General features: G+C 45.3%; 1 protein-coding gene across 1 annotated transcript in view; it reads right to left on the reverse strand.

Moving 5' to 3' along the window:
* The window catches only part of CLUAP1 (clusterin associated protein 1), a gene marked incomplete in the record, with an annotated part of 220,935 nt that overhangs the window by 111,109 nt on the left and 81,898 nt on the right, over nucleotides 1–27,928 (reverse strand). Inside the window, 1 exon segment of the mRNA XM_034783497.1 lies at nucleotides 26,298–26,439. Within this exon segment, the coding sequence (XP_034639388.1) occupies nucleotides 26,298–26,439 (142 nt within the window).

Genomic DNA, 27,928 nt, shown 5'->3' on the forward strand with positions numbered 1-27,928 from the left:
GCCTCCAGAGTACTTTTCATCATCATTCAGATGTTTTCTGCACGGTTTGCTCCACCTTCACCTGCCCCTGCCTGGTCTGTGATCAACAACTGCTGCTCTTCAAGGTATTTAGCTATTCAGGTTAGTTTTCTATAGAACAAAACAAATCTACTTCAAACCCTCTCGTTCTCTGCTGCTATCATGTGCTTATTCTGGGGCCTACATTAGGATGCATAGTAATTTAAATTAAATGTCAAAGAGAATTTTACACAAGTGATATGAAGGCTCCTGAAAAGAAGGCTGCCAGTTCAATTCTGGACAACTTTCTCTATTTTATAACAAGCTCTACCAACTCAGGGATTACTACTGGGTTTTGATGAACTTGCCATTCAAAATTATACTTCTTGATACTGCCTTCTTCTTTCTCTTTCTCTTTTTTGAAGCGTCTGAGATTTGACTTTTCCTTACTCTGATTTATTGCTGTTACTTCCTGGGGGCAGCTGATTACTTCTTGTTTGTGTTTTATGCAAGATATATCACTACCTTTAGGATTTACACAGCTGTTTCACTTACAAACCACACTGCAGACCTGAGAAGTTCTGATTCTGCTATATGCTGGGACTCAAGATTTGGCCCTTAATATTCATGGTCCATGTACCATATCCAAGTTATAGTTATTCAAACCCATAACTTTAATTTAAATGCACAAAAGTGTGGAAATTCAATCACTCTATGGCTGCATTAACTGGCACTAATTTTCCCCCACCAGAAGAACAAAAGCAGAGAGACAGAAAATAGAAAAGCACCAGTGCATGTGACCGTGTGATTGTCAGACTGTATTTAGATAAACTCATGTTTAAATTGTGGAATTATGAGGCAGACATTCAGTAACAAATTCAAGCAACCAACAAAGTGTGCTCAATTTAAATTTGTGCCCTGGAGCTCAGTGTTAAGTGTAACCCTTGCTTACTCTAGTGGCCGGACCAGATAGATTTGAGTCTGTACAGCCAATGAACTAGCAGACTTGAACCCTTCAGCTCAGGCAAAAGTAGCTCATGTTTTTAGATCCAGAGGTCCTAGGTTTGATCCCCACTGCTAATGACCCACACAGAGCATTGAGCTACATGAGTGTCTACCAACTGGAGAACATCTCACCCTGCCACAGAAAATAGTGTAGAACTGATTCTATTTGTAGAAACTATTTACTTGCACCATATTTATAACATTTTTCTGTGGAGTAAAGCACACTGGAAGTTATAAAGGTGATGGGTTTAGACAAGAAGTAACCTGGGAAGAAACAGTCATCTGCAAGGACACTAGACTAAAATACTGCAGTCACAGCTGGCTTCTCAGGACTTTAAGCACCCACAGAATCTAGAGATGGCAAAGCCCATTTAGGTCTTTCAAGACATCTCTTTGGACTGCAGGACTGCTTCCTATTTTATCTTTACCAGTGCTTTACTCAATCTAATTTTACACAGGCCAAACAATATTTCTATTACCTCCCTTTGAGAGATTACTTGACAGGCTAGTTTACTGTTTTCTTGCTATTCAGCCTAAATATTCTCTACATTAATTAAGGCAAGCTACCCCCTTCTCATAACCTTGGAGCCTTAATTTCTTCATAACAGCTACAGAATATGCCTGATTTACTGAAACCCTATCATTTGAATGTCCACATTATCCAAATCCCTTTCTTCTTCCCCTGGGGGACAAAGAAGGGATTCAGAAAATGAAGAGGTTGGGAGAATAAAGCAGAGGCCCCCCACCAGGGGGAGCTGAATGGCTCCTGCAGCAGCGCAGGAAACTTTCCGCAGTCCTACTGTCATAGGAGTGAATGAGTGGGGCTAGGACAGCAGAGCCACAAAGGGTTCTGTATTAAAAAATAGATTTATTTAAATCTTTGGCGATAACTGAGGCCCCCACTCACATAAACACAAAGGGCCTAATTTACCACTCAATTACAGCAGTTTTATGCGGGTGTGATTCCATTAATCTCAACGGAGTTAGAGTGATGTAAAATTTGAATAACGCAGTGATGAAATATATGAGTTATCTTACCACATCGCATGAAAAAACTGCTGGACTATAAATATGCCACCACCCTTGGTCTCCTTTGGAGGTCTGCTTTATCTCCCAGAGTATTTTCAGCATGAGATGAAGTATATAATTGTGCTTTTACAATAGTACTCCAGGAATTCAGGCATGGAGTGACCACAGCTCAAAACTGAATCATCCCAAATTGCGTAATACCTCTTCATTTCAGTATGTTTCATTACAGTCAAGACATCACCACCCCAGCTCACCCAACACAAATCCCAAGATCAGATTTTGGACTCTACTGATAATGTGTCTATGACATTTCACAATAAAAGATCCCTTAAAAACCTGGTAAAAATGGCAGTAATTGACTTTATTTTCTGTATACACTTTACACAACATAATTAATTGCCCAGTCAGATCTGCAAATCTGTCTCATTTCAGAATATCCAGATACTAAATCTGCAGAATTCAAATAAGGGTACGTCTATACTTACCTCCGGGTTCAGCGGTAAGCAATCGATCCCGGAAGTGCTCGCCGTCGACGTCGGTACTCCTGCTGTGCGAGAGGAGTACGCGGAGTCGATGGGGGAGCCTGCCTGCCGTGTGTGGACCCGCGGTAAGTACCTTGTAGTTCGAACTAAGGTACTTCGACTTCAGCTACGTTATTCACATAGCTGAAGTTGCGTATCTTAGTTCGAACTGGGGGGTTAGTGTGGACCAGCCCTAATTTACCTGGAACAGTCCATGCAGTCAAATAGCCGCTGCTTTTTACTTGAGAACTGGCCTATGGCCCTGCTGCATCTCAACTACCTGGAGAGTGCTGAGGTTGGGCTCACTCCACTGACTGGTTGGGGCAGAGAGCAGCACTGAGGCAGTGGCTGTAACTTCTCTGGCTGAGGATTTGTATTGCTGTTGTGGTAGCTCAGGCTGATCTAAAGAAGATTAACTCTTGCCCCTTGGACAGAAGATGCACTTCCATGTCTCAATGTTAGTCAGAGTGGAGAGAGACAAGGAAAAGCTCCTGCTGGTATGTTATGTCTGGGACACAGGGGTCAAAATATAGGTATTTCATGAGATTGCAAGGTAAAACATCTGGCCAATATTGCCTATGACAAAAAAAAGGGATATTTCGCACTAGGCATCCAATTTAGAGGGTGAGCCTGGGGGAAGAAATTACAACCAGTGCTGTCAGGGACTGAGAAGCCATCATTCAGGGCCAAGAGATGGAACCCAACCATAGCTAGCAAAGGAAAAATAAAAAACCCAAGACTGACATTTTCACCAGCATTTAAGAGCCACTGCACACATGGGACCACAGCACTTTAAAAGTCACTATTCAAGTCAGTGCTACCTCTCTGGACTGGCCTACTACTGTCTGAAATAATATGATATAGCAGGAACCTTCAAATGTAATGGTTTACTACAAGGACTCACCTGTTTATTTGCTTTCTTTTCTCTCCAGTTCTGGAGAAGGTATGAATTGTAATGACTCAATAACAGCTCATTTGCTATTCCCTTAATATATTCCACTGTTATTGTATTCGTTTACAAGTTATATTGGCTGGATGTGTGACATTTATATGAATGAATTTATGATTCTGCAGTGTAAACCTTGGGTCAGTTTGCATTGTTTAAAGAAATTTATCATCCAAATTAATATTGACAGGACATTATTAGTCACAGCTGTGCTTCCCACCCCCACATGAAATATTCACCACCACATCCTTTCTAGCATTTAACGTAAAAATTATTCTGTCTCTATGCCAGAGATAGCACAAACAAACATTTAAAAGCATTCCACTCTTTCAAGTATAGTAAAAACCCCTTTTATCCATATTAACCAAACTGGGTACGGGGCTCGGGCTGTCAGTCCCACCACTCAGGATTGACAACCCGAGCCCCATTGCCCCTCTGGCTGACAATCTGAGCCCCGCCCATTCTCCTGATTATCCGCATTTTTTATTATCCGATCTGGCCATGGTCTCAATTAGACTGGATAAATGGGGTTCCACTATATAGTATTTATGTTAAAGAGTCCCTTTCTTAGTGGACTGGATGGCTCAAGAATTAGTAATGGAATATGCTGCCTTTTGTTTTGAGATCATTAGTTCCAGTCCAGCCCAGGTTTGTGGCAATCAAAACTCTCTACTATCTGTTGGTTGTTTGGTGGGCAATATAAAGTAAATTGGTGCACTCTGGCTAAATCCCTAGTGAACAGGAGCCCACATCACAAAATCCATCAGCAGAAATTGGTTCCCTTGTAGGGCAGTCTCAGTAGAGAGGCTATTAAATTAATGGCCATGGTGCTCTATTTCTACCTCTACAGGGGATCCCTCCAGTTTAAGATTGAGATCCAGTGGTAGAGCAGAATTATTTGATGGGGGAAATTTGCCCTGCTTTTGCCACATCATCTCTTTTCAGTGGCTACACAGAGAACAGTTTCCAAGGGTGCCAATTAAAACCTTTCACAAATACTACACTCACTTATAGTGTATATTCTTAACTCTGTCCCCAATAGACCTGTCCTCCTCTACTGAAAGTACCTTGCAAAGCTGCCAGACATGTCTGCAGGTAGCTCAGCCAATTCAGTGGTTCTCAACCTATTTACCATTGTGGGCCATATCCAATACTACCTATATGGCCCAGACGATTTCACATGGGCCGCAGTTCTGTGCTGATTGGGCTGCAAGCAGCCCACGGGCCACAGATTGAGAATCACCTAGCTAGTACTGAGCTGAGGAAAAACCTACCCATAATGAAAAATCAGAAGAAGCAATAACTTCCTCTCATCTATCTATCTAGGCTATTTCCCCAGGGAAAAGAAGCACCGACATCCCTCACTATTATCCATAATGGCATATGGCAGTCAGGTGGAGTAAAAAGCTCCTTCCTCCTTGGGGGTATTCACCTATACATATATGTTAGGCATAGTACATACACCACATTAATGGATATTATGTGCTCTGTATTAAAACACATTATATATATGTAAGTACTGGGAAGTTACATTAATTGAATGTATTACGTTCTCCTCACAATTCTGTTAATCAACATCAATGTCACAGTTCAGGGCAAGTGCACCTGTATTCCTCCTCCATGTCAGCAAAGGCACCCACTCTTCGGCTTCCAGCTCCCCAGCCTTTGCTTTTCTTGGGTGGAGACCTACATCTCTCTCCCTCCTGACCAGGGTATTTCCAGGCCGAACAGTTCCCTGCCTGCACAGTGTTATTACTAGCAAAGACAGTTTGCCTAAACAGCCCTGCTTGCTTTCTCTTCAGACAGTAACAGTTCAAATGGCACAATTTTATAAGTTACCCACACAGCATTTCTGATGCAACCCTAATTTATTCTTAAGGTAAAAGCACCACAGAGAACACATATTAAAAACAATAAAAGAACCTGCATGCATGTTAATAAATTACCAGTGGTCCCCTCAGCTATCTCCAACATGGGCTCTGGCAGTCCTTCAATCACCTAAAGGGGGTCTCTTTTGTGGCCACAAGTTCATAAGAGCCTCAGTTCAAAACTAGCGCACAGTCTTACGGCCTTCACTAGGCCCAGTCCTAATAACCCTTCCCTAAGGATTGGAGCCCTCCATGGACCAAGGGTCCTGTCTGTTCACTGGATCAGGAAGAAGGCCAATAGCCTGTTCAAACTTCATTCAATAAAGTTTATATTAATTCATAGACTTTAAAACCAGAAGGGACCACCATGATCATCTAGTCTGATCTGCACACCACAGGCGACAGAACCTCACCCACCCACTACTGCAGGAGGCCCAGAAACTCTGGCTGAGTTACTGAAGACCTCAGATCTTGATTTAAAGACTTGAAGTTACAGAGAATCCATCATTTGAAGTCTAGTTCAAATCAGCAAGTGACCTGTGTCCCATGATGCAAAGGAAGGAGAAAACTCCCCAGGGTCTCTGCCAATCTGATCTGGGAAAAAATTCTTTCCAAACCCACATATGGCGATCATTAGGTTGTCCAGAATCCTGCAGGATATTGTCAGTCTCTCACATCAAGTATCCCACAATACTTTGCGAAGGTGAAGTCAGCTTTTGCATTAGAAAACAAAAAGCATGTCAATGCCAGGATCCATAAATGTTGTGTCCTAGCACTGGTTGGAAGGTACCTCTATGCCCAACTGGTATGGAATGTAATATCCAAAACAGAGGTAAGAAAAGTACAGAACAAAACAACAAGTAAAGGAACTGTTACAAACTGTTGGGGTTGGTTTTAGTAACCTGTAAATAGTTTTGTAACTTGTAAAACCTTATTATAAATACTACTAGCTGAAATGAACATCTCTGAAGCACAGCTTCTGTATAAGGTGAACATGCTGTGAGATAAGAATTTTGCTTCCCAGAAAAAATGTATATAGGTCTCCTTTTTGTATGATACTGCTCTGTCTTTAGACAATACATTTGGCTATGTTCAGTTACTTGGTCTCTTGAACATTTTTAAGAAAGAACCGCGAGTATAGTCATTCATCTGGCTACACCTTTGAGTCAATAGGGTGGAGCTCAATAGCCACAGAGGCTCTACATAGCAACTCCTGGGTAGAGATGGGGGGCTATTTCCCCCCCCCCCCCCCGGATTTATTTTTCCCTCCTTAAACCCAGCGCCTGACCTCACTCTGGTGGTCCTGAAAGTGAATGACTCAGGATTTGGCCCACTTGTGTCTGGATGTTAGAATGCCTCATGAAGGACCCTTGATAATGTTCATGTGTCCTTCAGAAAAGTACATCACATAAAGTATGGTAATTCATACTGATAGACAATGCACCATATGTTTGCAAAACAGGACTCTGAGAGAACAGCTTGTATATAAGAACTTTAACTGGGAGTTCATATTCACAACGGAATTTGTAATCTAGCAGTTATTTCTATACAACCAACAATATGAGGATTATTTAGCCACTAGAAACCCAAGTCCCTGTTTCCCTTTACGGAATCATTTACACCTGTGAAAAGCGGGTGTAAAATGCAGCGAAATCAAATGTTAATGTTTTACAGCCACTTTGCATTGGTGCAAATGGTGACAAAGTGCTTGACAGTGGAGACTAAGGCTATGTCGAAACTACAGACCTTACAGAGGCACAGCTGTACTGCTGAAGCTGTGCTGCTGTAAGGTCTCCTGTGTAGCCGTGCTACGCTGATGGGAGAGAGCTCTCCCGCCAGCATAATTAAACCATAATTTTTCACACCCTGACTGACAAGTTTTGCCACAAAAGTGCTAGTGTAGGCAAAACTTCAGAGTCCTAAACTCAAAATACCACATTATTACACAACCTATTCATGTCATTCTGTGCAACTCAGTTCCAACAACCAGGGAGATCAGAAGTATGCAAGACTAACTAGAACTTTTTCTTTTAATCAGTTTTCTTGGTTTTTATATCACTTACACTAAAATGGTTTCTCTGAATGATTTCTGATTCCATATTGACCTCTGTGACTCAGAATTTTTGATCTGCTTGATCAATGCTTCTTGAAATTACATATGGTTGTTCCTTAATCTTAATGAATTTTAGGCTAGTCTGATTTCTATGTCATAATTCACACATCAATAGAACTTTAAGGGAATATTAATATTGCGCACAAACAAGCAAATGCAGGGAAAGTAAGTGCAGACTGAAAACGGATCAGCCCGTTCATCTTACTTCTTCCATAACAGTATCAGAACAAGAAGATACTTCATGAAGTTAAAGGGCAGTACATATAGAACTCACTAAGGGGACATACTTTTTTAGTCAGTGTATGGGTGTTACTGCTGAAGGAAGTCAAAAAGTCAAATCTGACAGCATTCACTCACTCCAGAAAGGGGATCTGTATCATCTTTATCTTCCGTTACCTTCACTAGTTGCCTGTCCATTTTTGATGTAATTCAAAACTCTCTTCCTTCCCACAGGAGCTCTCTGACCTACAGTCTATATGAGAACCCTCCTACCAGCTCCACCAATCTTAGGCTAGGTCTACACTACCCACCTGAATCGGCGGGTAGAAATCGACCTCTTGGGGATAGATTTATCGCGTCCCAACGGGATGCGACAATCGATCCCCAAATCGACGCTCTTACTCCACCAGCGGAGGTGGGAGTAAGCGCCGTTGACAGGAAGCCGCAGAGGTCGATTTTGCCGCCGTCCCTACAGCGGGGTAAGTCGGCTGCGATACGTCGAATTCAGCTACGCTATTCACGTAGCTGAATTTGCATATCTTAAATCGACCCCTCCCTGTAGTGTAGATGTAGCCTGAGTTCCCTCTTCTGTCCCTTCCCCCAAACTAGTGCTCCCCATCTGGAAATCTCTCTGACCCACCCACCCTTCCTTGAGTCACTGAGTCACTTTAAATTAGAGCTGTCAAGTGATTAAAACATTAATTGTAATTAATCACAGTTTTAATTTCACTGTTAAATAATATTAGCATACCATCTATTTAAATACTTTTGGAAGTTTCCTATATTTTCAAATGTAGGTTCAGGGCTGGGGGCTCTGGGCTTCAGCCCCTCTCAGGGCTTAGAGCGTGTGGCTCTAGCCTCTCTTGGGGTGCAGGGGTTAGGGTTTCAGCCACTCTCAGGGCATGGGGTTCCAGCCCCCACACCTGCGGGCTGGGGCTTCTGTCCCCTGCCAAGCTGCGGCTTACACACACACACTCTCTCTCTCTCTCTCTCTCTCTCTTCCCCCTAGTGGCACCCTGGGCTAGGGTTTCAGCCCCCTCACCACCTCCACAGCTCTGGGTTGGGGCTTCAGCCCTCCCCGCCATGGATGCCTCCCTCCCTGCCCACAGGTATTATGATTAACATGTTAAAAGAATTAATGCATTAATTTTGTTTTCAGTTAAGCATAGGTGTTAACTGCGATTAACTGACAGCCCTACTTTAAATCCTTTAAATCTCATTTTAGCCTTCTTTTTTTTAGTCATTTTATACTTTACACTTCCTGTAAACTCTCTTTGTGGGGCTTTTAATGGAGGACACTATAGAAATAAATGACAGAGGCATATACATGTAACTACTATGGGGATGGCTAGATGTGCATTTATGAGTCTAATTAGTTGGCATAATAGAATTAGAGCAGTGGTTTTCAACCTGTGTTCCGCAGACGATGTCTAAGACTGCCAAAGGGGTCTGCACCACCGTTCGAAATTTTGTAGAAGTGAACAATGAACAAAGGTTGAAAACCACTGTCCTGGAGGATCGCACACTTTGTTGCTTCTGTAGGTCAAACACATTACACACACTGGGGGGCTCACTGTATTCCTCCACCCCTCTCCGCCAATACCCATACACATGCTCCCTGTGTGCCACCTTCCCAACCCCTCTATTTCAGAGATTTCCTTCAGCCCCTCCCACTGCCTCTCTCATGCTAGGGGCTCTGCATGCCCTCCATTCCCCTCTTACCCCCAATGCCTGGGGCTTTTTGAGCCCCCCATGCCACTGTCCCCCATTCTCTCTCCCCAAGGCAGAGGCTCTGTGTGTTTCCCCATACCATTGCTCCCCATCTCCTTCCCAGGTCAGGGGCTGTGTGTCCCCCAATGTCCCTCTTACCCTCTGTGCCATACCACTGTCCCCCATTCTCTACCCACTCTGTGTGTCCCCTATATCACTGTCCTGCATGCCAAGGGCTCTCTTATTCCCTTTCCCACACTAGGGTCCCCCATTTCCCCTACCAGGAGAACTGTGTGCTCCAGTCCCCCTCCCTCCACATGGCAGGGTCCTCCATTTCCCACTCCAAGGCCAGGGATTCTGTGTGCTCCCCCTTCCCTTCCTTGCTCCCCCATTCTTATCTCTTTTCTTTCTATCTGGAAGATATGTGGTTCAGGGTATCAGCATTTGTAAACTGTATTGGGAAGATGGGCATGGCTGAGATGGGCCAGATATTCTTATCCTGGAAGGTGTTACTGGCAGTTATCAACTGTTTCTTTGATTTTACAGGTAAGTGGGTGGTTGAAGGAGAGAAAAATCTGCTAACTGGATACAAAAGTCCATGTGTCCCCTATTTCCTCCTTCAAGTTTTCTGCTTTTTCCCAAAAGTGTTCTGCTCATTGATGCCTAGAATGTTGCCTGAAATTCTGGAATTGATCAGACATGGTGTACAAAAGTTATCCTGTTACAGACAAACAGACACAGAGAAATGCCATGGAATTGAGTGCAAGACCTTGCTTCATTCAGACAATTACAGCATGTACTAATAGTTATGTTTTATTGTGTGCTGAACTATATGATGAAGAGTTTAACTCCTGAAATATCTTTCCCATAGGACAGGAAAATGAGGAACTGCACTCCAAGGCCATCATACTTACAAACCAGACTAAGCACTGCCAAAATAGAAGCAATTAATAATTAAAATTTCTCTGCCTACTTTTAAATCTGATATTCAGTAACATTTAGCTACACTGGAGTGGAGTGGTCTCCTGGTGCCCATAAGAATGCTACTAAATATGCATGATTTAAATGTGCTTAACTAGAGAACTGAAGACTATAACCAAATGCTTTTTATATTAACTTTCTGTCTGGCTGCTGTAACAAGGAGGTTGTGTGATGAGTATTTCCAGATTAAATATTTCAAATAGGACAAAATTTATCAAAAGCACAGAATGAATAGAATTGAATCAAGACCAGAGAGGCCACTCAGAGACCACAGTGATAGCTGCATTCAAAACAGTGAAATGTGTTTTAAGTGACCACCCAAGGCACTAATGAGAAATCAATGGTTTAATGAAGATGTCCTTCTAACAGTGGTGGAGTAGAAATGTACTCAATATATTTGTGGTTTCCTTGGGTTAGTCTATTAATAAGAGGTTGCCTAATAAGGGTGATCTCAGGTTCAACTTTTATATTATTAGAAGCTTTTATTAAAGCTTAGCATGTACAGTGTTTTCTCCTATTGATCTCAAACACTTCACCAGGTCAGTAAATATTAAAAACCCTTCTTCTACAAAAGACAAAAAGAAACACACTCTAGGTATGTCTAGACTTGGAGCTAGGGGTGTGATTCCCGGTTTGTGCAGACATACTTACACTAGCTCACTAAAAATAGTAGCATAGCCGGGGTAGCATGGGCAGTGACAAGTACAAACACGCCTGAGCCAGCTAGCCGCTTGCCTCTGTAGACGCAGCCTGAGTTTGTGTTAGTTGTGCAGGTCACACAGTGAGTCAATGTCAGAACAGGGAATTGAAACTAAGTCTCCTAACTCCTTATTCAGTATCCTACCTTATCCACTGGACCACACGGCCTCAGACAGGGCATCTATTCATAGAGATCCACTCACTAGCTGCTAAGCCCCTAGAGCAGTAATGAGCTCCTTTCTGGAACCATCTAGAAGATGTAACTCTAAAAATTGCCAGGACACAGTAGGATAAAGCATTGTTGTTTTAGTGATGCTGTGGCTTAGCAATGACTTTGGGACTCCCATTCCTTATGCTGGTGAAGGCCAGGTGCACTACCTACACAATGGTCTCGACTGCTTCTTGAGAGGGAGTACAAGAACAGACATCCAGTACACTGGCACTCCCGAATGGACAACTGATGGCAGCAACATAGAGAATGGCCTAGAAGAAAGTTTTCTGAGGTAGTCTCTTAGGTGAAGATAGTTGAAGGAGAAGGAAGTTCTTCAAAGAACTATTTTGAAAAGACACACACTGTCCATGCTTTGATGGCTGAAAAGGGAGAACGAGAGCAGGCAAAAGTGATTAATAAGTAGTAGAGACTTGGGTGTGTTGGTCGATCACAGGATAACTAGGAGCCAACAATGTGATATGGCTGCGAAAAAGACAAATGTGACCCTAGGATGCATTAAGTGAGGCATTTCCAATAAAGCTACAGAAATATTAATGACATTGTACAAGACACAGGTAAGACCTCATCTGGATTATGGTGTACAATTCTGGTAACCCATGTTCAGGAAAGATGAATTGGAAAGAGGCTGGAACAAATTGGAAGAGGTTGGAACAATGCTTCAAATTGGAAGAGCTAGGATGATCAGGTGAATGGAGGGGACTGGAAGAGCTTGACTAGTTTAGCTTAGCAAAACTAAGACTGGGAGGGGATATGAACACTCTCTATAAATACACCAGGGAGGATGAAGAGCTACTATTTAAGCTAAAGGACAATGTTAGCACAAGACCAAACGGGTATAAAGTGGCCAAAAATAAAATTCAAGCTGGATATTACAAGATCTCTAACCATCAGAGGAGTGAGGTTCTGGAACAGCCTCCCATCAGGAGCTGTGGGGACAAACCATTAGTTTTAAGAGAGCGATAGACAACTTGAATGGAGTTGTATGACGGGGTTTCTTGTGACAGTGGGGGGCAAGGTTAGCCTGCCTTAGGGTCCCGTCTGGTTCACGTCAGATGATCCTAAAATTTTATGCTTTAGACTTCAGCTGGTCACCTGCAGGGTTCAGGAAGGGATTACCCCCCCTTTCCCAGTGTATTCTTGTTTTGTTTTTGTCTCCTTCTTCTAAAGCATCAGGAATAGAGTGAGCATTCTCACTCTAGGGTGCTTGGCTGGTTGGATCTTGCTCACATGCTCAGAGTCTAACTGATCACCTGTGTACACTCTGGAAAGAACTATCACCAGATCAGATTGGCACTAACCTTGGGTTTGTTTGCCTTCATCAGCAGCATGGGGTGTGGTTCCCTTGCCAGGATCATCTGAGTATATCTCACTTAATCAATGCCCTGCCACTGGCGAGGCCTCAGGCATTGGCGCATCCCCGTCCCTTCCTCCCTTCTTCCCTCCCATTCTCTGCCTGTAGCAGATAATAGCTAAGGGTACATCTACACTTCACAAAAAAAAACTTGCAGCAGTGAATCTCAGAGCCCAAGTCAACTGACTTGGGAGTGCAGGGCTCATGCTACAGGGCTAAAAATAACAATTTAGACATTTGAGTTCAGGGTGGAGCCAGGCTCTGAAACCTAGCAAGGGGGAGGGTTTTGGAGCTCAGGCTCCAGCCCAAGCCAAATGTCTACATTGCTATTTTTAGCCCAGTAGTGAGAACCCAAGCTGGCTGATTCAGTTGACTCAGATGCTGAGACTCATTTGCCACTGTTTTTTAACACACTGCTTGGAGCACCGGTGGCTGGCGGTGCTACAGCCACGCACCGCACAGCACCGAGCACCAGGTCAGGCCGGGCTCTGCAGCAGCATTGCCCCGGGAGCTCGCAGCTCCGCCGCCCAGAGAATTGCGCCGGCGGTGGGGCAAGCTGAGGTTGCGGGGGAGGGGGAACAGCAGGGGAGGGGCTGGGGGCTAACCTCCCGGGCCAGGAGCTCAGGGGCCTGGCAGGAGGGTCCCGCGGACCGGATATGGCCTGCGGGCTGTAGTTTGCCCACTTCTGTTCTAAGGCCTTAAATCTGAAAAGCCTAAAACACTGCTTCTACAGTGGATTTAAAGTTATAGCAACTTTAATAGCCTACATATCAGGGAATGACTTTAACCTAAAAATGACCAATGATAATTAATGTTTTTCTACACAAACAGAAAAGCACTGACAACGCTCTGAGAAGGCCTACTACAGTGGTCTCCAAACTTTTTTGATCGCGCACCCTCTGCTCCCAGCCAAACTGTCGAAGCAAACAAACAAACGAAAAAAGGCTCGGACTCCCGGCCGTACTGCCAAGGGAGGGGGAAAAAAAGGCTCAGACTCCCGGCCGAACTGCCGAGGGAAGGGAAAAAAAAAAAAGCGCGCTGCTCCGGCAGCGCTCCTCCTGCCGCACACCCCGAAGGATCCTCTTGTGCACCCCACTTTGGAGACCACTGGCTTAGTATACAAACCAGAAATCACCTGATCATGCACTGATGCCCAAGGGATTGGCACAAGTCATCCAGCAGCACAAGAGGATAGTTCTGGAAGAGGAGCGGTGACTGAAAAAGCAAAGAACCCCGAAAGGACAAAATACCTTTATTTTCACTCTCTCCAAATCCCATAAGTACCAATCAATCAGAAAAGTCTTACCAAAAGGAGAGATGACTTCCCCAGATATACCAGTGAACAGGAGGGATAAAATGGAAAGAATTTAATACTTAACACACATTCAAAGGGCTTTCTTATGAAACAGGCAGGTGTCATTTCATTATTGCCAAAGGAACTAAACTATCTGCTCAAATAAGAATGGAAGTTTCAGGTTCCAGGCAGTGAGTTTTTAAATCTTTTGGGAAGTTCAATCCCCAGGATTTGCACTTGAGAAACATGTTCTCACACCAGAGGTTGTTAGGGGACTATTGTTGGCACAATCACAACTGAACTGCCAGCGTTACTGGATGTTATTACAGACACTGTCAGGGGCGAAAAATGAACAGAAGGCTGGGGACTAGTATAATTAAAGTTACAACATACTCCTCTTTCTACAACAGCATTCCTTTGAAATGAGAAGAAAACAGCGTTGTCCTTTGAATGGGCTGGTGGTGTGTGTCATTTGCTCAGTGCCACTTTAATTAAAAAAACCTGTGCAATCTTTAAATCACTTTTCTCATTAGGAAATGCACTCTGGACGATGTCATTAGCTGTGCAACATCAGCACAGTACGCACAACTGCTTTGTGTCTAAGTGCACTAGAAATTACAGTCTCATTATTCAACCATTCTCTAGACTGGAGTGAGATTTCACCCTATAAAACATTCATTTGTTCAAGGAAGGTTGGGTAGGAATCAGTTCTCAATATTGAATGGAACCCGGGGGTGCTACTGCTGAGTTAATCTAATTAGACTGCAGTTGCTCTTTTTACTAGCAAGCTATTTAATAAAATACACAGACAAACATAACAAAAGAATTTACTATCATTTCTCCTACAAAAGATCATTAAGATTTGATTGGAAGAACAAAAAGCAAATACAGACTGGAAAATCAATGTGGTGTTTAGGAAAAAGTTTTGACAGTTTAAGGGACTAGGTATTGCAATGGATTAAATGCAATTATCTAGCACTTTAGTCATTTTTCTTCTGTTGATTCTGGAAAGGATACCGTGATAATAAAGTCCAGAACAACTGTCATTTCCAAACTGTCAGTGTTAGATCATAGAGAGACAACTTCTGTTCGTGTGAGAGACAAGCTTTCGAGCTTACACAGAGTTTTTCTTCCGCTATTACCTCAACCATCTTGTCTCTCTAATATCCTGGGATCGACATGGCTTCAACAACACAGCATACAGTGTTAGATCATACTAATTTTAGAGCAATTTTTTTCCCAAGCATAAGAAATTGTCCACTTCATTGACAAATTGCCAAAGGTGCTAAAGCATCATCTGAAAAGCAAACTGAGACTGATGGAGGAGAATGGAGAAAAGCAACAGTGGGTATTTTAGGATGGCAGGGAGGTAATGCTTAAGTAGGTGCAATACTGCACTGTCATTTTTTACACCAAGTTTGAGAATAGGAGATTAGCAGTGAAAACCTGAGGTTCATTTTAAAAGCCTAATTCTGCTTCCTCTCCCAATGGACAAACTCTGATTTCTAGAAGTTTTAAAAATCTGCATTGTCCAGTGACTTCAGCTGGAGTTTTGACTGCTCAGCACTTTTGATAATCTAGCTATCAAATGGATGTAGGTACAGCCTTTTCCCCTAGGCGGTGGTACTTGAGTCACTGGTTAGCGACCCTTGCACGGGGATGATGGAGGTGATTGGCCAAGCTTTTTCTTTAAATGTGGGGTCTGCTTTTAGCATAACTGCTCCTACACCTTCTGCTGTTAATCCTCATCATCTCCCTTCCTCATTCCTGGTATTCCCCTTATCTGGGCTTTTCTGTCAAGTGGACCAATTTCATAGGTGCTAGCAACACCAGGCCTGAGAACTGTGTGCTAAGTGATGAGGAGTGGGCTGTGCTATTTGACACGTGGCTTTGTAGCAGCAGCAGTAATCAGGAAAATTACCAAGTTATTTGCAAGTGGTTTCCAGAGGTGCTAAGTCCCTGAAGCTTCCATTTAAGTTATACCCTCATTGTAAGCATCAGGGAATAGAAACATTAGTATCCCAAGCGATTAGGGAAGGGAGAAAACAATCAGTTCAACTGGCTATTTTCAACTGTTAAAAATTATTATTTTTACACATTTTTATTAATAACATTTTATAAAATGATCTGTGGCAAGATTGGTCTCACTGGTGAAGAGGCTTTCCAGATCCACCATCCCCCTGAAGGGCACATGCTGAGAGATAACTAAAGGGGTTGGTAACCCACTACAGCCAATGAGATCTCAGCTTTCAGCCAATCCACCGCTCAGATAAGACTGATCTTCCATAGTTTTTCAGATCTCATTTGTGCCAAACAATGAAGTGGGCCCTGCAAACCTCTCCTAGTTCCAGAAATGCTTAAGCGATGGATTTTTGTCAGGCAGCTGAGCATCTGCATAGAGCTGAAAAACCAGTTGTCCTCAAACCTGAATTTAGACCCAAGATCTGACCTGGACATCAGTTTATCCTTGTTGGTTTTAAGAAGAACATTATTTTGAAGGTAATTAATAGGATGTGATGCAGAGTTTCATTTTACCCCATAAGAATCATAGGTCTCTCTGGTTCCCTAATCTAGAAGTCAATACTATTCTCTAGATATGTTTAGTACACCATAAACATGCATTACAAACTATCTTATGATCTGATGTCCCTGCTGGAATCCCCTGAAAGTCTATCACAGGTTAAAGACACTTCTTCTTGCTGTTGTTTTACTGCCCTGCCACAAAACAAGTAATGCAAGTGGTGGCTGGAGCAAGTCTGCTTATTAGGCATCAACAGTAACTGAAATGTAGGAGGGAAGGGAAGTGGATTAATGCTGCTGGAATAGCCCAGGAAGAGATTTCCTGCCGGATGCCTCTTGACTTCAATACACAAATATTTAAATGAATAGGGGGTTCCCACAAACAATCATACTTTACAGGGACCATGCAGTTGGAAGACCTGGGCATGGACTCTTAGATATGGGACACAATGCACTCAATGGCAGGACCCTGAGTGTGGAAGAAGAGAGTCAACTCAAGCCTAATGGCATTCAGATCTAGGTATAAACCACACCTTTTTCTTGAAGACTTTTCCCCAGGACAGATGCCTTAAAAATACATTTTCCACACACAAAGTCACAGTACCCACCTCATGGAATGAAAAAATACATATCCTTTTGTTACAAGCTTTTATATGCCTTAAAGTTGTGTGGTGCTTACGTATCATCTTAATAAATATCTATAGTCTATGTATATGTGTAGATATTGTATGTGAGAGTGTGTGTGTGTGTGTGGGGGGGGAGTATATGAGGTGCTATATACATAAGTCCTCTGAAGAGCTGGATGCAAATTCATTACTAATTGCTATGTGGAAATTTATAAATGGTCTCAAACAGCAGTTCAAAATATTTCCAGTCTCAGTATAAAGATTTGATAGTATTTGCACAGAAAGGAGAAATCAGATTTTAGGCTTCATTACAAGTTTTCTTTCAGTCAGGGATATATGTATTTCTTTTCTGCCAAGGATCTGCATATGGACTACAGCATTATAAACCAAAGGGGTGAAAATACCAGGTTGGCTGTGGATTAGAAACACATGGACTAATGACTAAACCGATGATGCTGATAAAAAGGGAAGCTAATGAGAAACTGGATAACATGGGTTACTAAACTGTCAAACTCCTTGATTGACTTGTCAATCATACACCAATTTTTCAAGACCCTTTTTATCTTTTAGACAGTTTCTTTTATACTTCATATGAACAATGCAGCAAGACAGCTGTACTAGTGCTGTCCAATCAGCATGCAGAAATACTTTTCTCACAATATGTCTGTACTGTGACAGAAATCATAGATTTTATTAAATGATCCTGTTTTCCCCATGGTTATAAAGCAGCCTACATCTCCTACGAACCTCCCTCATCAACTGTGCTTTGCTGCTTACAATTCTTATTTCCACACGAAAACCTGCAGTATGCAAAACACACTTTCAGGACAGATTTCTGGGCAAGAGGACAGCATAAAGAGATTAGAAGGAATTTCATCACAACTCAAGCAAAGATAAGATGATGCCAACGGGGGAAGGTATACAAAAATATGGGGCTAAATTCTGTAACTATTCATTTTCGGACCCCAAATGGATGCAAATTCATGCTGCAAAAGCAAAATTAACATACATACATACTTTGAGGACCAATAACCTCGTGCACAGACCCTCAATGCAGAATAATTCTGCCAGGAGTAGGGGCAACTCGTACTGGCAAAGAAGGATATGATCTACATATGCAAGACACTAAGGTCTGAGAAAAGGAAGCTCTGTGTATCAAAAACACTTCACAATACATACACAAATTACTGAAGTATAGGCAGATGTGAAGGGTGGAAACAGTAAACATTTATGGGTTAAATAAAGGATAAAAAAAGTATGGGCTAGTAATGATAAGAACTAAACCCAAAGATTGACAGTAGCAGTAACACAAACTACAAGGAACAAGTGGCTGAAAGGATGACTGGTGAAAGATTTGCGGCAACCTGTATATGAAATGGAAAAGGAGGAAGGAAGGAAAGAAATCCATCAGGAAATCCAAATATAAAAGGAAGGGAGAAAGCAAACTGAACTAATGCAACTCAGGGAGTCAAAAGAACACACAAGACTCCTACAAAACAAGAATGAAGGCCACATGAGAGGGAACTCCAAAATGGCTAAACTTTTAATAGCTATTTTTGATCAGTTTTCAGTTAAGAGAATGACAATGAGGAGGTTAGAGAATCTTGTGCAAGGAGACTATTAGACACACTAACTGACAAAGCACTGAGAAAACAGTAAGAGCTTGTCTGCATGACAAGTTTCTGCTCTGCAAGTCAGGGTGTGAATCTACAGTGCACCAGCTTCCTGCAACCTAACATGCTGTGTGGACACTGCTATAGCACGGTGAAAGTGCAGCTTGGTGTACTACATTTTGCAAGCTGACTCTGGCACTTCTAGTGCACTGTGGCAGTGTCCATACAAGATGTTACTGTGAAGCAAGCTGGTGAGCTGTAGATTCACACCTTGGCTTGCCATGTAAAAAAGCCCAAAGGAAATAAAGAGTACCTGATAAAAAATGGTTACTCACCTTTCGTAACTGTTGTTCTTCGAGATGTGTTGTTCATGTCCACTCCAATCAGGCATGTGTGCATGCACGTGCACGTTGGACGGAAGATTTTTCCCTTAGCAGCATCCGTTGGGTCAGCCTGGGCACCCACTGGAGTCGCACCCTCATGGCACCTAATATATAGCCCTGCCAACCTGCCAGCCCTTCAGTTCCTTCTTGCCGGCTACTCCGACAGAGGGGTAGGAGGGTGGGTATTGGAATGGACAAGAACAACACATCTCGAAGAACAAGTTATGAAAGGTGAGTAACCGTTTTTTCTTCTTTAAGTACTTGTTCATGTCAATTCCAATCAGGTGACTCCCAAGCCAAATCTAGGAGGTGGGGTCGGAGTTGTCCACTGATTAGGGTACTGCTCTACCAAAGGCTGCATCATCTCTGGCCTGCCTAGTAATCGCACAGTGCGCGGCGAAAGTGTTATGGATGACCACATTGCCACCCTGCAGGTTTCCTGGGTGGGGACTTGAGCCAGGAATGCTTTTGATGAAGCTTGCGCCCTTGTAGAGTGTGCAGTTATGGGGGATGCTGGAATCCCTGCTAGACTGTAGCACTCAGTAATGCAGGCCACAACCCATGATGAAATGCGATGGATCAAAATCGGCTGACCCTTCATCCTGTCTGCTACTGCCACAAAGAGCTGTACCGACTTCCTTAACGGTTTCGTCCTCTTGATGTAAAAGGCCAGCGCCCTGCGGACATCTAGAGTGTGTAGCCTCTGCTCCCTGCTATTTGAATGAGGTTTAGGGTAGAAAACTGGGAGGAAAATGTCATGGTTGATGTGGAACTGCCACACAACCTTCAGGAGGAAGGCTGAATGGGGTCTGAGCTGAACCTTGTCCTTAAAAAATACGGTGTAGAGCGGCTCCGACGTTAGAGCCCTGAGCTCAGACACTCTCTGGGCTGAAGTTATCGCCACCAGGAACGCGACCTTGTAAGAAAGGTAGAGCAGGGAGCATGTTGCTAAAGGCTCAAAGGGATGGCCCCATGAGCCTGGAGAGGACCAAGTTGAAGTCTCAAGCAGGAACCAGTTGGCGGACATGCGGGTACAACCTGTCAAGGCCCTTCAGGAAGCGGCTGACCAGAGGGTTAGCGAAAACTGAACAGCCCTGTACCCCTGGATGGAAAGCCGAGATGGCAGCCAGGTGCATTCTTATAGAAGACAAGGAGAGACCCTCCTGCTTCAAATGGAGAAGATAATCCAAAATGTGGGGCACTGAGGCTAGCGCCGGGGGCAAGTCGCGCTCTGCTGACCAGATTGAAAATCTCTTCCACTTGGCCAGGTATGTGGCCCTAGTGGAAGGTTTCCTACTGCTGAGAAGGACCTGTCTGACTTGTTCTAAACAGGAAAGCTCGAACGGATTCAACCATGCTGTGAGATGGAGCGACTGCAGGTTCGGGTGTTGGAGACGCCCATGATCCTGAGTGAGAAGGTCCGGAAAGTGCGGTAAGGTAATCGCGGCTCCCACGGACATGTCTAGGAGAGATGTATACCAATGCTGACAGGGCCAGGCCGGTGCTATGAGAATGACCTGAACCTAGCCTCTGCAGATCTTGAGCAGGACCTTGTGGACAAGCGGTATTGGTGGGAAGGTGTATAGAAGAGCTCCCCACAATGGAGGAGGAACGCGTCCACTGTGGAACCCAGACTGTGATTCTGGAAGGAGCAGAACTGCTGACACTTCCTGTTGCGTTGCGTGGCGAAGAGGTCTATCAGGGACAGTCCTACCTCTGGAAGACCGAACATGCGACGTCCGGGCGAAAGGATCACTCATGGCTGTGGAAGGACCTGCTGAGGTGGTCCGCCAGCTCGTTCTGGACCCCGGGGAGGTACAATGCCTGTAGATCGACTGAGTGTGCTACACAAAAGTCCCATAGCCTGAGGGCTTCCTGGCACAGGGAAGAGGAGCGTGAACCATGTTGATATAGAACATCGCAGTCATATTGTCCGTCATGACCGATACACATCAACCTTCTAGATAAGGGCGGAATGACTGACACGCTAGGCACACCGCTCTGAGCTACCTGACATTGATATGAAGATGGAGATCTGTCTGCGACCAGAGGCCCGGAGTCCTGCGGTCCTCCAGAAGAGCTCCCCATCCCAAATCTGATGCGTCCGTCACTAGGGATGGCAGCGACGGGAACTCCTGAGCACACCTGCTGAACGTCCGTCCACCACCAGAGCGAATCAAGGATAGGCTGAGGCAGGGTCACAATCCTGTCCAAGCTGTCCATGGCAGGTCTGTACACTGACGCAAGCCATGACTGGAGCGGCCGAAGCCTGAGTCTGGCATGTCGTAACACGTATGTACAGGCTGCCATATGCCCAAGAAGCTTCAGGCAATTTTTTGCGGTGGTGGTGGGCTGCTGCTGTAATCTTATTAGTTTAGTTTAGATGTGTAAATGAGGTATGTATGGATGATGGAATCAACCTCCAGCCCCAGCCTGTCCTGATTAAATAGAGTTCAAACACCAACGGCTGAAGATGCAGACAAGAGCCCTAACAAAGTAAGAAGAATCCACCCTAAAAAAAAAAAAAGGTACAATTAAAAAAAGATCAAAGCCTGGTCAGAGTCTGAAAGTCATGTCTGCAATTGACGGGTGATCAATCACCAAACCTGGAGGCAGCGTGACACAGCAAAACCTATAGACTCTGGATTCAAACTAAACCCTACAAAAAGGATGGGTGAGATGAAAAACTTTGAAGGAGGGTAACATTCTGCTGCCAACATGGAAGGGCATCGGTGCATGCCCAACAGAGACCCAGCTCGTCCTTGTGCCCGGCTTTCCTGGCCAGTTAGCCGCCACAAGCTACGAACCCAAGCTGCAAACTCAAGCCACAGACTGAAGCAGGACTGGTAACCATGCAGCAGCTGCAGAACATCTGATGGATGTATATGTGTGTGTGTGTGTGTAGGTATTAGGTATAATGTGTGTGTGTGTATAAGGATTAAGATATTAGTTATTGGTCATAAATCAAATTGTTATCATAATAAATGTGGCATCTTTATCTTGTCCCCTTTAATAAGATCCTGCTAGTTTTTATTGGTATAACAGGAACTGCATAAGTCCCTGGATCATGTTGTTGAGAGCCTGAAATTTCACCTGCGGGAGGAATGCTCTGGCTTGAGTTGAGTCCAGTACCGCCCCTCTGACCTCTATCCTCTGGACTGGGGACAGAGTCGATTTGGCTTTGTTCAGGAACAGGCCCAGATTCTTGAAGGTGGCTCTGATAAATGCCACCTGAGCTTCCACCTGAGCCCTGGAGTGGCCTTTGATCACCCAGTTGTCGAGGTATGGGAACACCTGCACCCAATGTCTCCGCAGAAAGGCGGCGATGACTGCCATGCACTTGGTGAATACTCAAGGTGCTGCTGACAGGCTGAATGGGAGGATAGTAAATTGGTAATGGGAACCATTGACCACAAACCTGAGAAACTTTCTGTGGTTGTGCGCAATTGCTATGTGAAAATACGCATCCTTCAAGTCGACGGCAGCATACCAGTCTGCTGGATCCAGTGAAGGGATAATGGAGGCCAGGGAGACCATGCAGCACCTGAGTTTCCTCACGAAGTTATTGAGGTTGCGCAGGTCCAGGATAGGCCTGAGGCCGCCTTTGGCCTTCGGTATTAGGAAATAGCGGGAATAGAAACCCTCGCCCCTGTGTTCCAGTGGAATCTCCTCCACTGCCCCTAGTGCTAGGAGCGAATGCACCTCCTGAATGAGAAGTTGCTCCTGAGAAGGGTCCCTGAAGAGGGATGGGGAAGGGGGTAGGAGGGCACAGAACTGGATGGAGTATCCCCTCTCTACCATGCGGAGCACCCAGCGGTCTGATGTGATATGGGACTATGCACGGTAGAAAGGGGATAGTCGGGAGGAAAAGGTAAGGCAGGGTAGATCCAGCCTCTGCTCTGGAATGCTGTCCTCGACCACACCTTCAAAAGGCTGGTTCAGGGCCAGAGGGCCGTTTGGGCTGTCCAGAACCTTGATTAGCGGAGGGGTATTGCCTCCTCCTGCCACTCCGGTTCCTCCTCTGAGAACTCTCCTGGCGGTTCTGCTGCTGGAACCTTTGAGGAGGTTGCGAGAGGAAGTGTCTCCGCTGTGTGGCGGGGGTATGCAAGCCCAAGGATCTGATGGTGGCTTGGAAGTCTTTTAGGCTGTGGAGCCATTTGTCTGTCTTCTCTGAAAACAGAGTCTCGCCCTCAAACGGAAGATCCTGAATGGTTTGCTGGACCTCGTAGGGTAACCCTGAGACTTGCAGCCAGGTCCCCTGCCGCATAGCCAACCCCGTCACCATTACTCTAGTGGCAGCGTCTGCAGCATCTAATGCTGCCTGCAATGAGGTGTGGGAGACTAGTTTCCCTTCTTCCACCAAGGCGGTGAACTCTGACCGAGAATCCAAATGGACGAGCTCCGTGAACTTCGCCATTGCTGCACAGGTGTTATAGGAGTATCTGCTCACAACGTCCTATTGGTTAGCAATACGGAGCTGCAAACCACCGGTCGAGTAGACCTTCCTACACACAAGGTCTAGGTGTTTAGCGTCCCTATTCTTTGGAGAAGGACCTTAGAAGCCCTGTCTCTCCCACTGGTTAGCCACATCGACCACCAGCGAGTCCGGAGGGAGGTGGGAGTACAGATGCTCAAAGCCTCTGGAGGGTGCAAAATACCGCCATTCATTGCCTTTGGCAATGGGTGGCAAGGATGCCGGTGTCTGCCACAGGGTCTTAGTGGTGTCCACAACCATCTTTATGAGGGCTACCCATGAAGGTCCTGAGGGTGCTAGGATGTCCACCATAGGATCTGCCTCTTCTACCACTTCCTCAGCCTTGATGCCCAGACCCTGGGCAGCCCTGTGGAGCAGCTGCTGCAGGACTCTGTTGTCCTCTAACGCAGGAGCTATGGTCATCCATGCCAACGCTTCGTCCGGCAACGAGGAGGCGGAAGCGTGTGCCGGTAGTGGAAGCTCCCTACCGTCTGCCCCAGAGGGGTCACATGACTCCCGGGGCAGTGCTGGAAGAAGTGGTGCCGATGACGGTGCAGGGGCCATAGGCGTTGTAACAGGTGTTGGCATCAGTCTCACTGGAGGGAGCTGCGTTGGCATGCTCACAGGAGCTGCCGGCCTCGGCGGGCCTGGTGCCAACATCGGTACCGAGGCCATAGGTGCCTGCATTGAGGTCGACGTCGACAACGGTGCAGGCATGGGAGACGGGTGCGTCAACACCGTGAGAGCCAGTGCCGCAGTCGGAGCGGAGCACGGTGCCGGAGTCGACGACGGGCCGGGAGGCAAAGGCGTCGGGACAGTAGGCACCGAGGGCAGATGCGCAGTGGAAGATGGTACGAAAGTGGCGGAGGCCACTGAAGATGTTGCTGAGGGTGAGCCCTGGGTTCCTCCCTGGCCCTGGTGAAAAGCTCAGGGGGTCCAGAAGGGCCACTAAGGCGGATTCTGCCACTGCGGAGGCCATGCCTGATGCTCTCTTCTGTCTCTACCTGACCTCGCTCTACGACTTCTGCTCCTACCCGAGCGATAAGAGTCGGACTCCGACTGCGAGGTCTCAGACACTGAAGACCACGGAGGAGCCGATCCTCGGTGCCTCGAACGTCGAGAACTCAGGGAGCAGGCAGGCTCTCTGTCGGAGTGGGTAGGCATCGATGGACAAGGCAAAGGGAAGTGTCTTGACATCATAGCCGGCTTCCCTTTAGAGTGCATCGGAGGACACAGCTCCGTCGGCGCTGAGGGTTCCTCCCTGGCAGGTGAGAACGATGCCGTCAAGTGGAGGAGGTCCCGAGCAGCCTGGTACGCTTCCGGCGCGTATGGGAGCTGTAGCTGCTGCGTAGGCGTCAGTGATCGAGATGGGGTTGGACTCAACTGCCGCACCTGGGCAGGAGTCGACACAGCCCCAGAAGGAGATGCCGAGGGTTGGCCCACCTGGGGTCGCACCGTGGCTTAGCTGGAGGAGAATGGTCGTCCAGTTTTTTCTTTTTTTGAGATACTGGCGAGTGGAAGCAGTGCCTACTGTCAGACGGGCCCCATGAGGAGCCGTGGCGGTGCCGAGCGTCCCTTGAGGAGTCCTTCCTTGGCGCCGAACTCGCCGACGGTGCCAGGGCGCTCCACATTGAGGACGACGCCATAGGGGTCGGGTCTCTCGAGCCCGGGTCGGAGTGGGGGGCGTAGGGCTGCCTCCATGAGGATCACCTTGAGCCGCTGTTCTCTTCCTTTAGGTGTTCTCAGATGGAACTCGTGGCAGATCTTACAACGATCTTTCTGATGGGTCTCCCCCAGGCACCGTAGAAATGATGAGAGCAGGTCACTTTTCGGCATGCACTTGGTGCAGGCCATGCAGTTCTTGAAACCCAGGGACCGCAGCGTACCATGGCACTGGAGTGCGGGGGGGAACCCCCAACAAACACTATACTATACTAAACTATTAACTCGAACAACACTAAGAACTAACTATATACAACGGAACAGAGAAAAAATTTGCTGAGCAAGAGCCAAGGGAAGTTCCAGTCACCGTCACTGGCGGTAAGAAGGAACTGAAGGGGTGGCGGGTCGTCGGGGCTATATATTAGACGCAATGAGGGCGCGACTCCAGGGGGCGCCCAGGCCGACCCAACGGATGCTGCTAAGGGGAAAATCTTCCAGCCAATGTGCACGTGCGCACGCACACACCTGACTGAAATGGACATGAACAAGCACTTGAAGAAGAACTGTAAATACATGCGCTGCAAGATGCACCCATTGGTTTTAAAAGAACTAGAAAGAGGGAGTTCAGAACTGCTGAAAATTGGTTCGTCGTGAACCCTGGGAAGTATGTGAGAGATAAAAGGAGAAATAAAAGACTATAGGGGAAAAGTTGCAGTGATTGGAAAAGACAGCAGTTGCCTGATGCTGATCTAATTTATGCAGATTTTACAACAGCTTAACTCCACTGACTCATGAGCTAAAAGTGTGTTATCTTGTCTGCTCAAGATCACTCCAGTTCAAAACTAGAGAACATAAAAATGATGATCTTATCAGTGGAGACACAGCTCTGATGATATGTATTAATTATCATGCTGCTGTGGGAAGCGGCAGGAGGCAATGAAAGTCTTTTTGGCTATTGCTAGATAATAAACAGTGGCATGCATAATGGGGCAGAGGTTAAAAAAGTACATTTAGCTAAGCTAATGTTTTGTCCGGAAATACAAAACTTTCTTACCTCAAACCTCTCCTGCTCTACCCTGTGATGATCATCCAGCTGCTGTTCCAGATAGGCCAGATTACAGAATTTTTCGAGATAACTGCTATACTGTTTCTGCAGCTCCTCCTCGATCTTCTCATACTCATCCATAAAGGCTGGTCTGGAGAGCCCAGAGACAGAACAACACAGAAAACAAAATTATTTGAAGCTGCAGAACTCTGCAACATGCACTTTCGTTTTCTCAGTTCCCTCTGTATTCCTACACTGTTAGCCTTATCCAAAAAGCATCTCTCTTCACTCTAAATGCTCCACATTATTTTAAAGATACTGGAATCACTGGGCAAAATCCTACCCTCTATTGCACAGGTGTGCTGGGGCAAAGGAGAATTGTAGGCAGCCTTTCACCACACTCGCCCATGTAAGCAGAAAGGCGGAATTTCCCCCATCAATAAGGACAACACTAGCAAGTGTGAAAGTGAAATGAATTATATTAAAGAAACAGAATGAATTAAAGAATGCTGTATGTACCTTTAAGTAGAAATGAGAAATGCTGCAAGCCAGGGGGGGCAGGAAAGCAGACATTAACTGCTTAACTTGCCACTTAAGGGCAATTAGTGAAGCATTAGTCTTAGATCGATAAGAGTTAACAAGGAAGCAGGATATGCATATTATGCTCCATGCATATTTTACAATTTTGCTCTCTCTGTCCCTTTGTTTAGTTCGCACCCTTTTATCTGTATAAATAAGACTGTTTGAATCTTGCATGGAGGCTCACATTATCTGAATGTATTAGCAGAGCGCTGTGCTAATAAAACAGAGTGGTCTGACAAACTATGAGTCCTGAGTCTAACTTTGACACAAGAGATTAGTTTTCTTGCTGATCAGTGCTCCATGTCTCAAAGTGGTCATGGTCCAGCCCCACAGCAGGCTAGCACATGTTCTTCTACTTGCTATTTGTGCTTGCCAGGATATGTTATTTCTCTGCAACAGAAATGTCCTAATAATGTGTCTGGCTGTGTGCCCATCGCCCACCAGCAATGAACCATCATGCCACCCTGTGGCTCTTGTAGCACACAGAACAGTTCTGCTCTGCTGCCCACGCCCATCCCATGTGCCTCCATCTGGATTTTGGAGATGGCATTTTTATCAAGACAGGATTTTTATCATGGCATTTGTCATGAACATACAGCTAAGGGTAGCATAAAATCCCTCCTTTACTTGTAAAGGGTTAAGAAGCTCAAATAACCTGGTTGGCACCTGCCCAAAAGGACCAATAAGGGGAGAAGATACTTTCAAATCTGTGGGGGAAGGTTTTTGTTTTATGCTCTCTTTGTTGTTCTCTCCAGAACAGAGAGGGACCAGGGCAGGAAAAATACATCTCCTAAAGCAATATCTGAAATAAGCATCAAAGGCCTGGTCTACACTATGACTTTAATTCAGATTTAGCAGCGTTAAATCGAATTAACCCTGCACCCGTCCACACAACGAAGCCATTTATTTCTAAATAAAGAGCTCTTAAAATTGACTTCTGTACTCCACCCTGACGAGCGGAGTAGCGCCAAAATCGATATTGTCATTTCGAATTAGGGTTACTGTGGCCGCAATTCGATGGTATTGGCCTCTGGGAGCTATCCCACAGTGCACCATTG

Source organism: Trachemys scripta, chromosome 10 (assembly GCF_013100865.1).
Source record: "Trachemys scripta elegans isolate TJP31775 chromosome 10, CAS_Tse_1.0, whole genome shotgun sequence".
Lineage (NCBI taxonomy): Eukaryota > Metazoa > Chordata > Testudines > Emydidae > Trachemys > Trachemys scripta.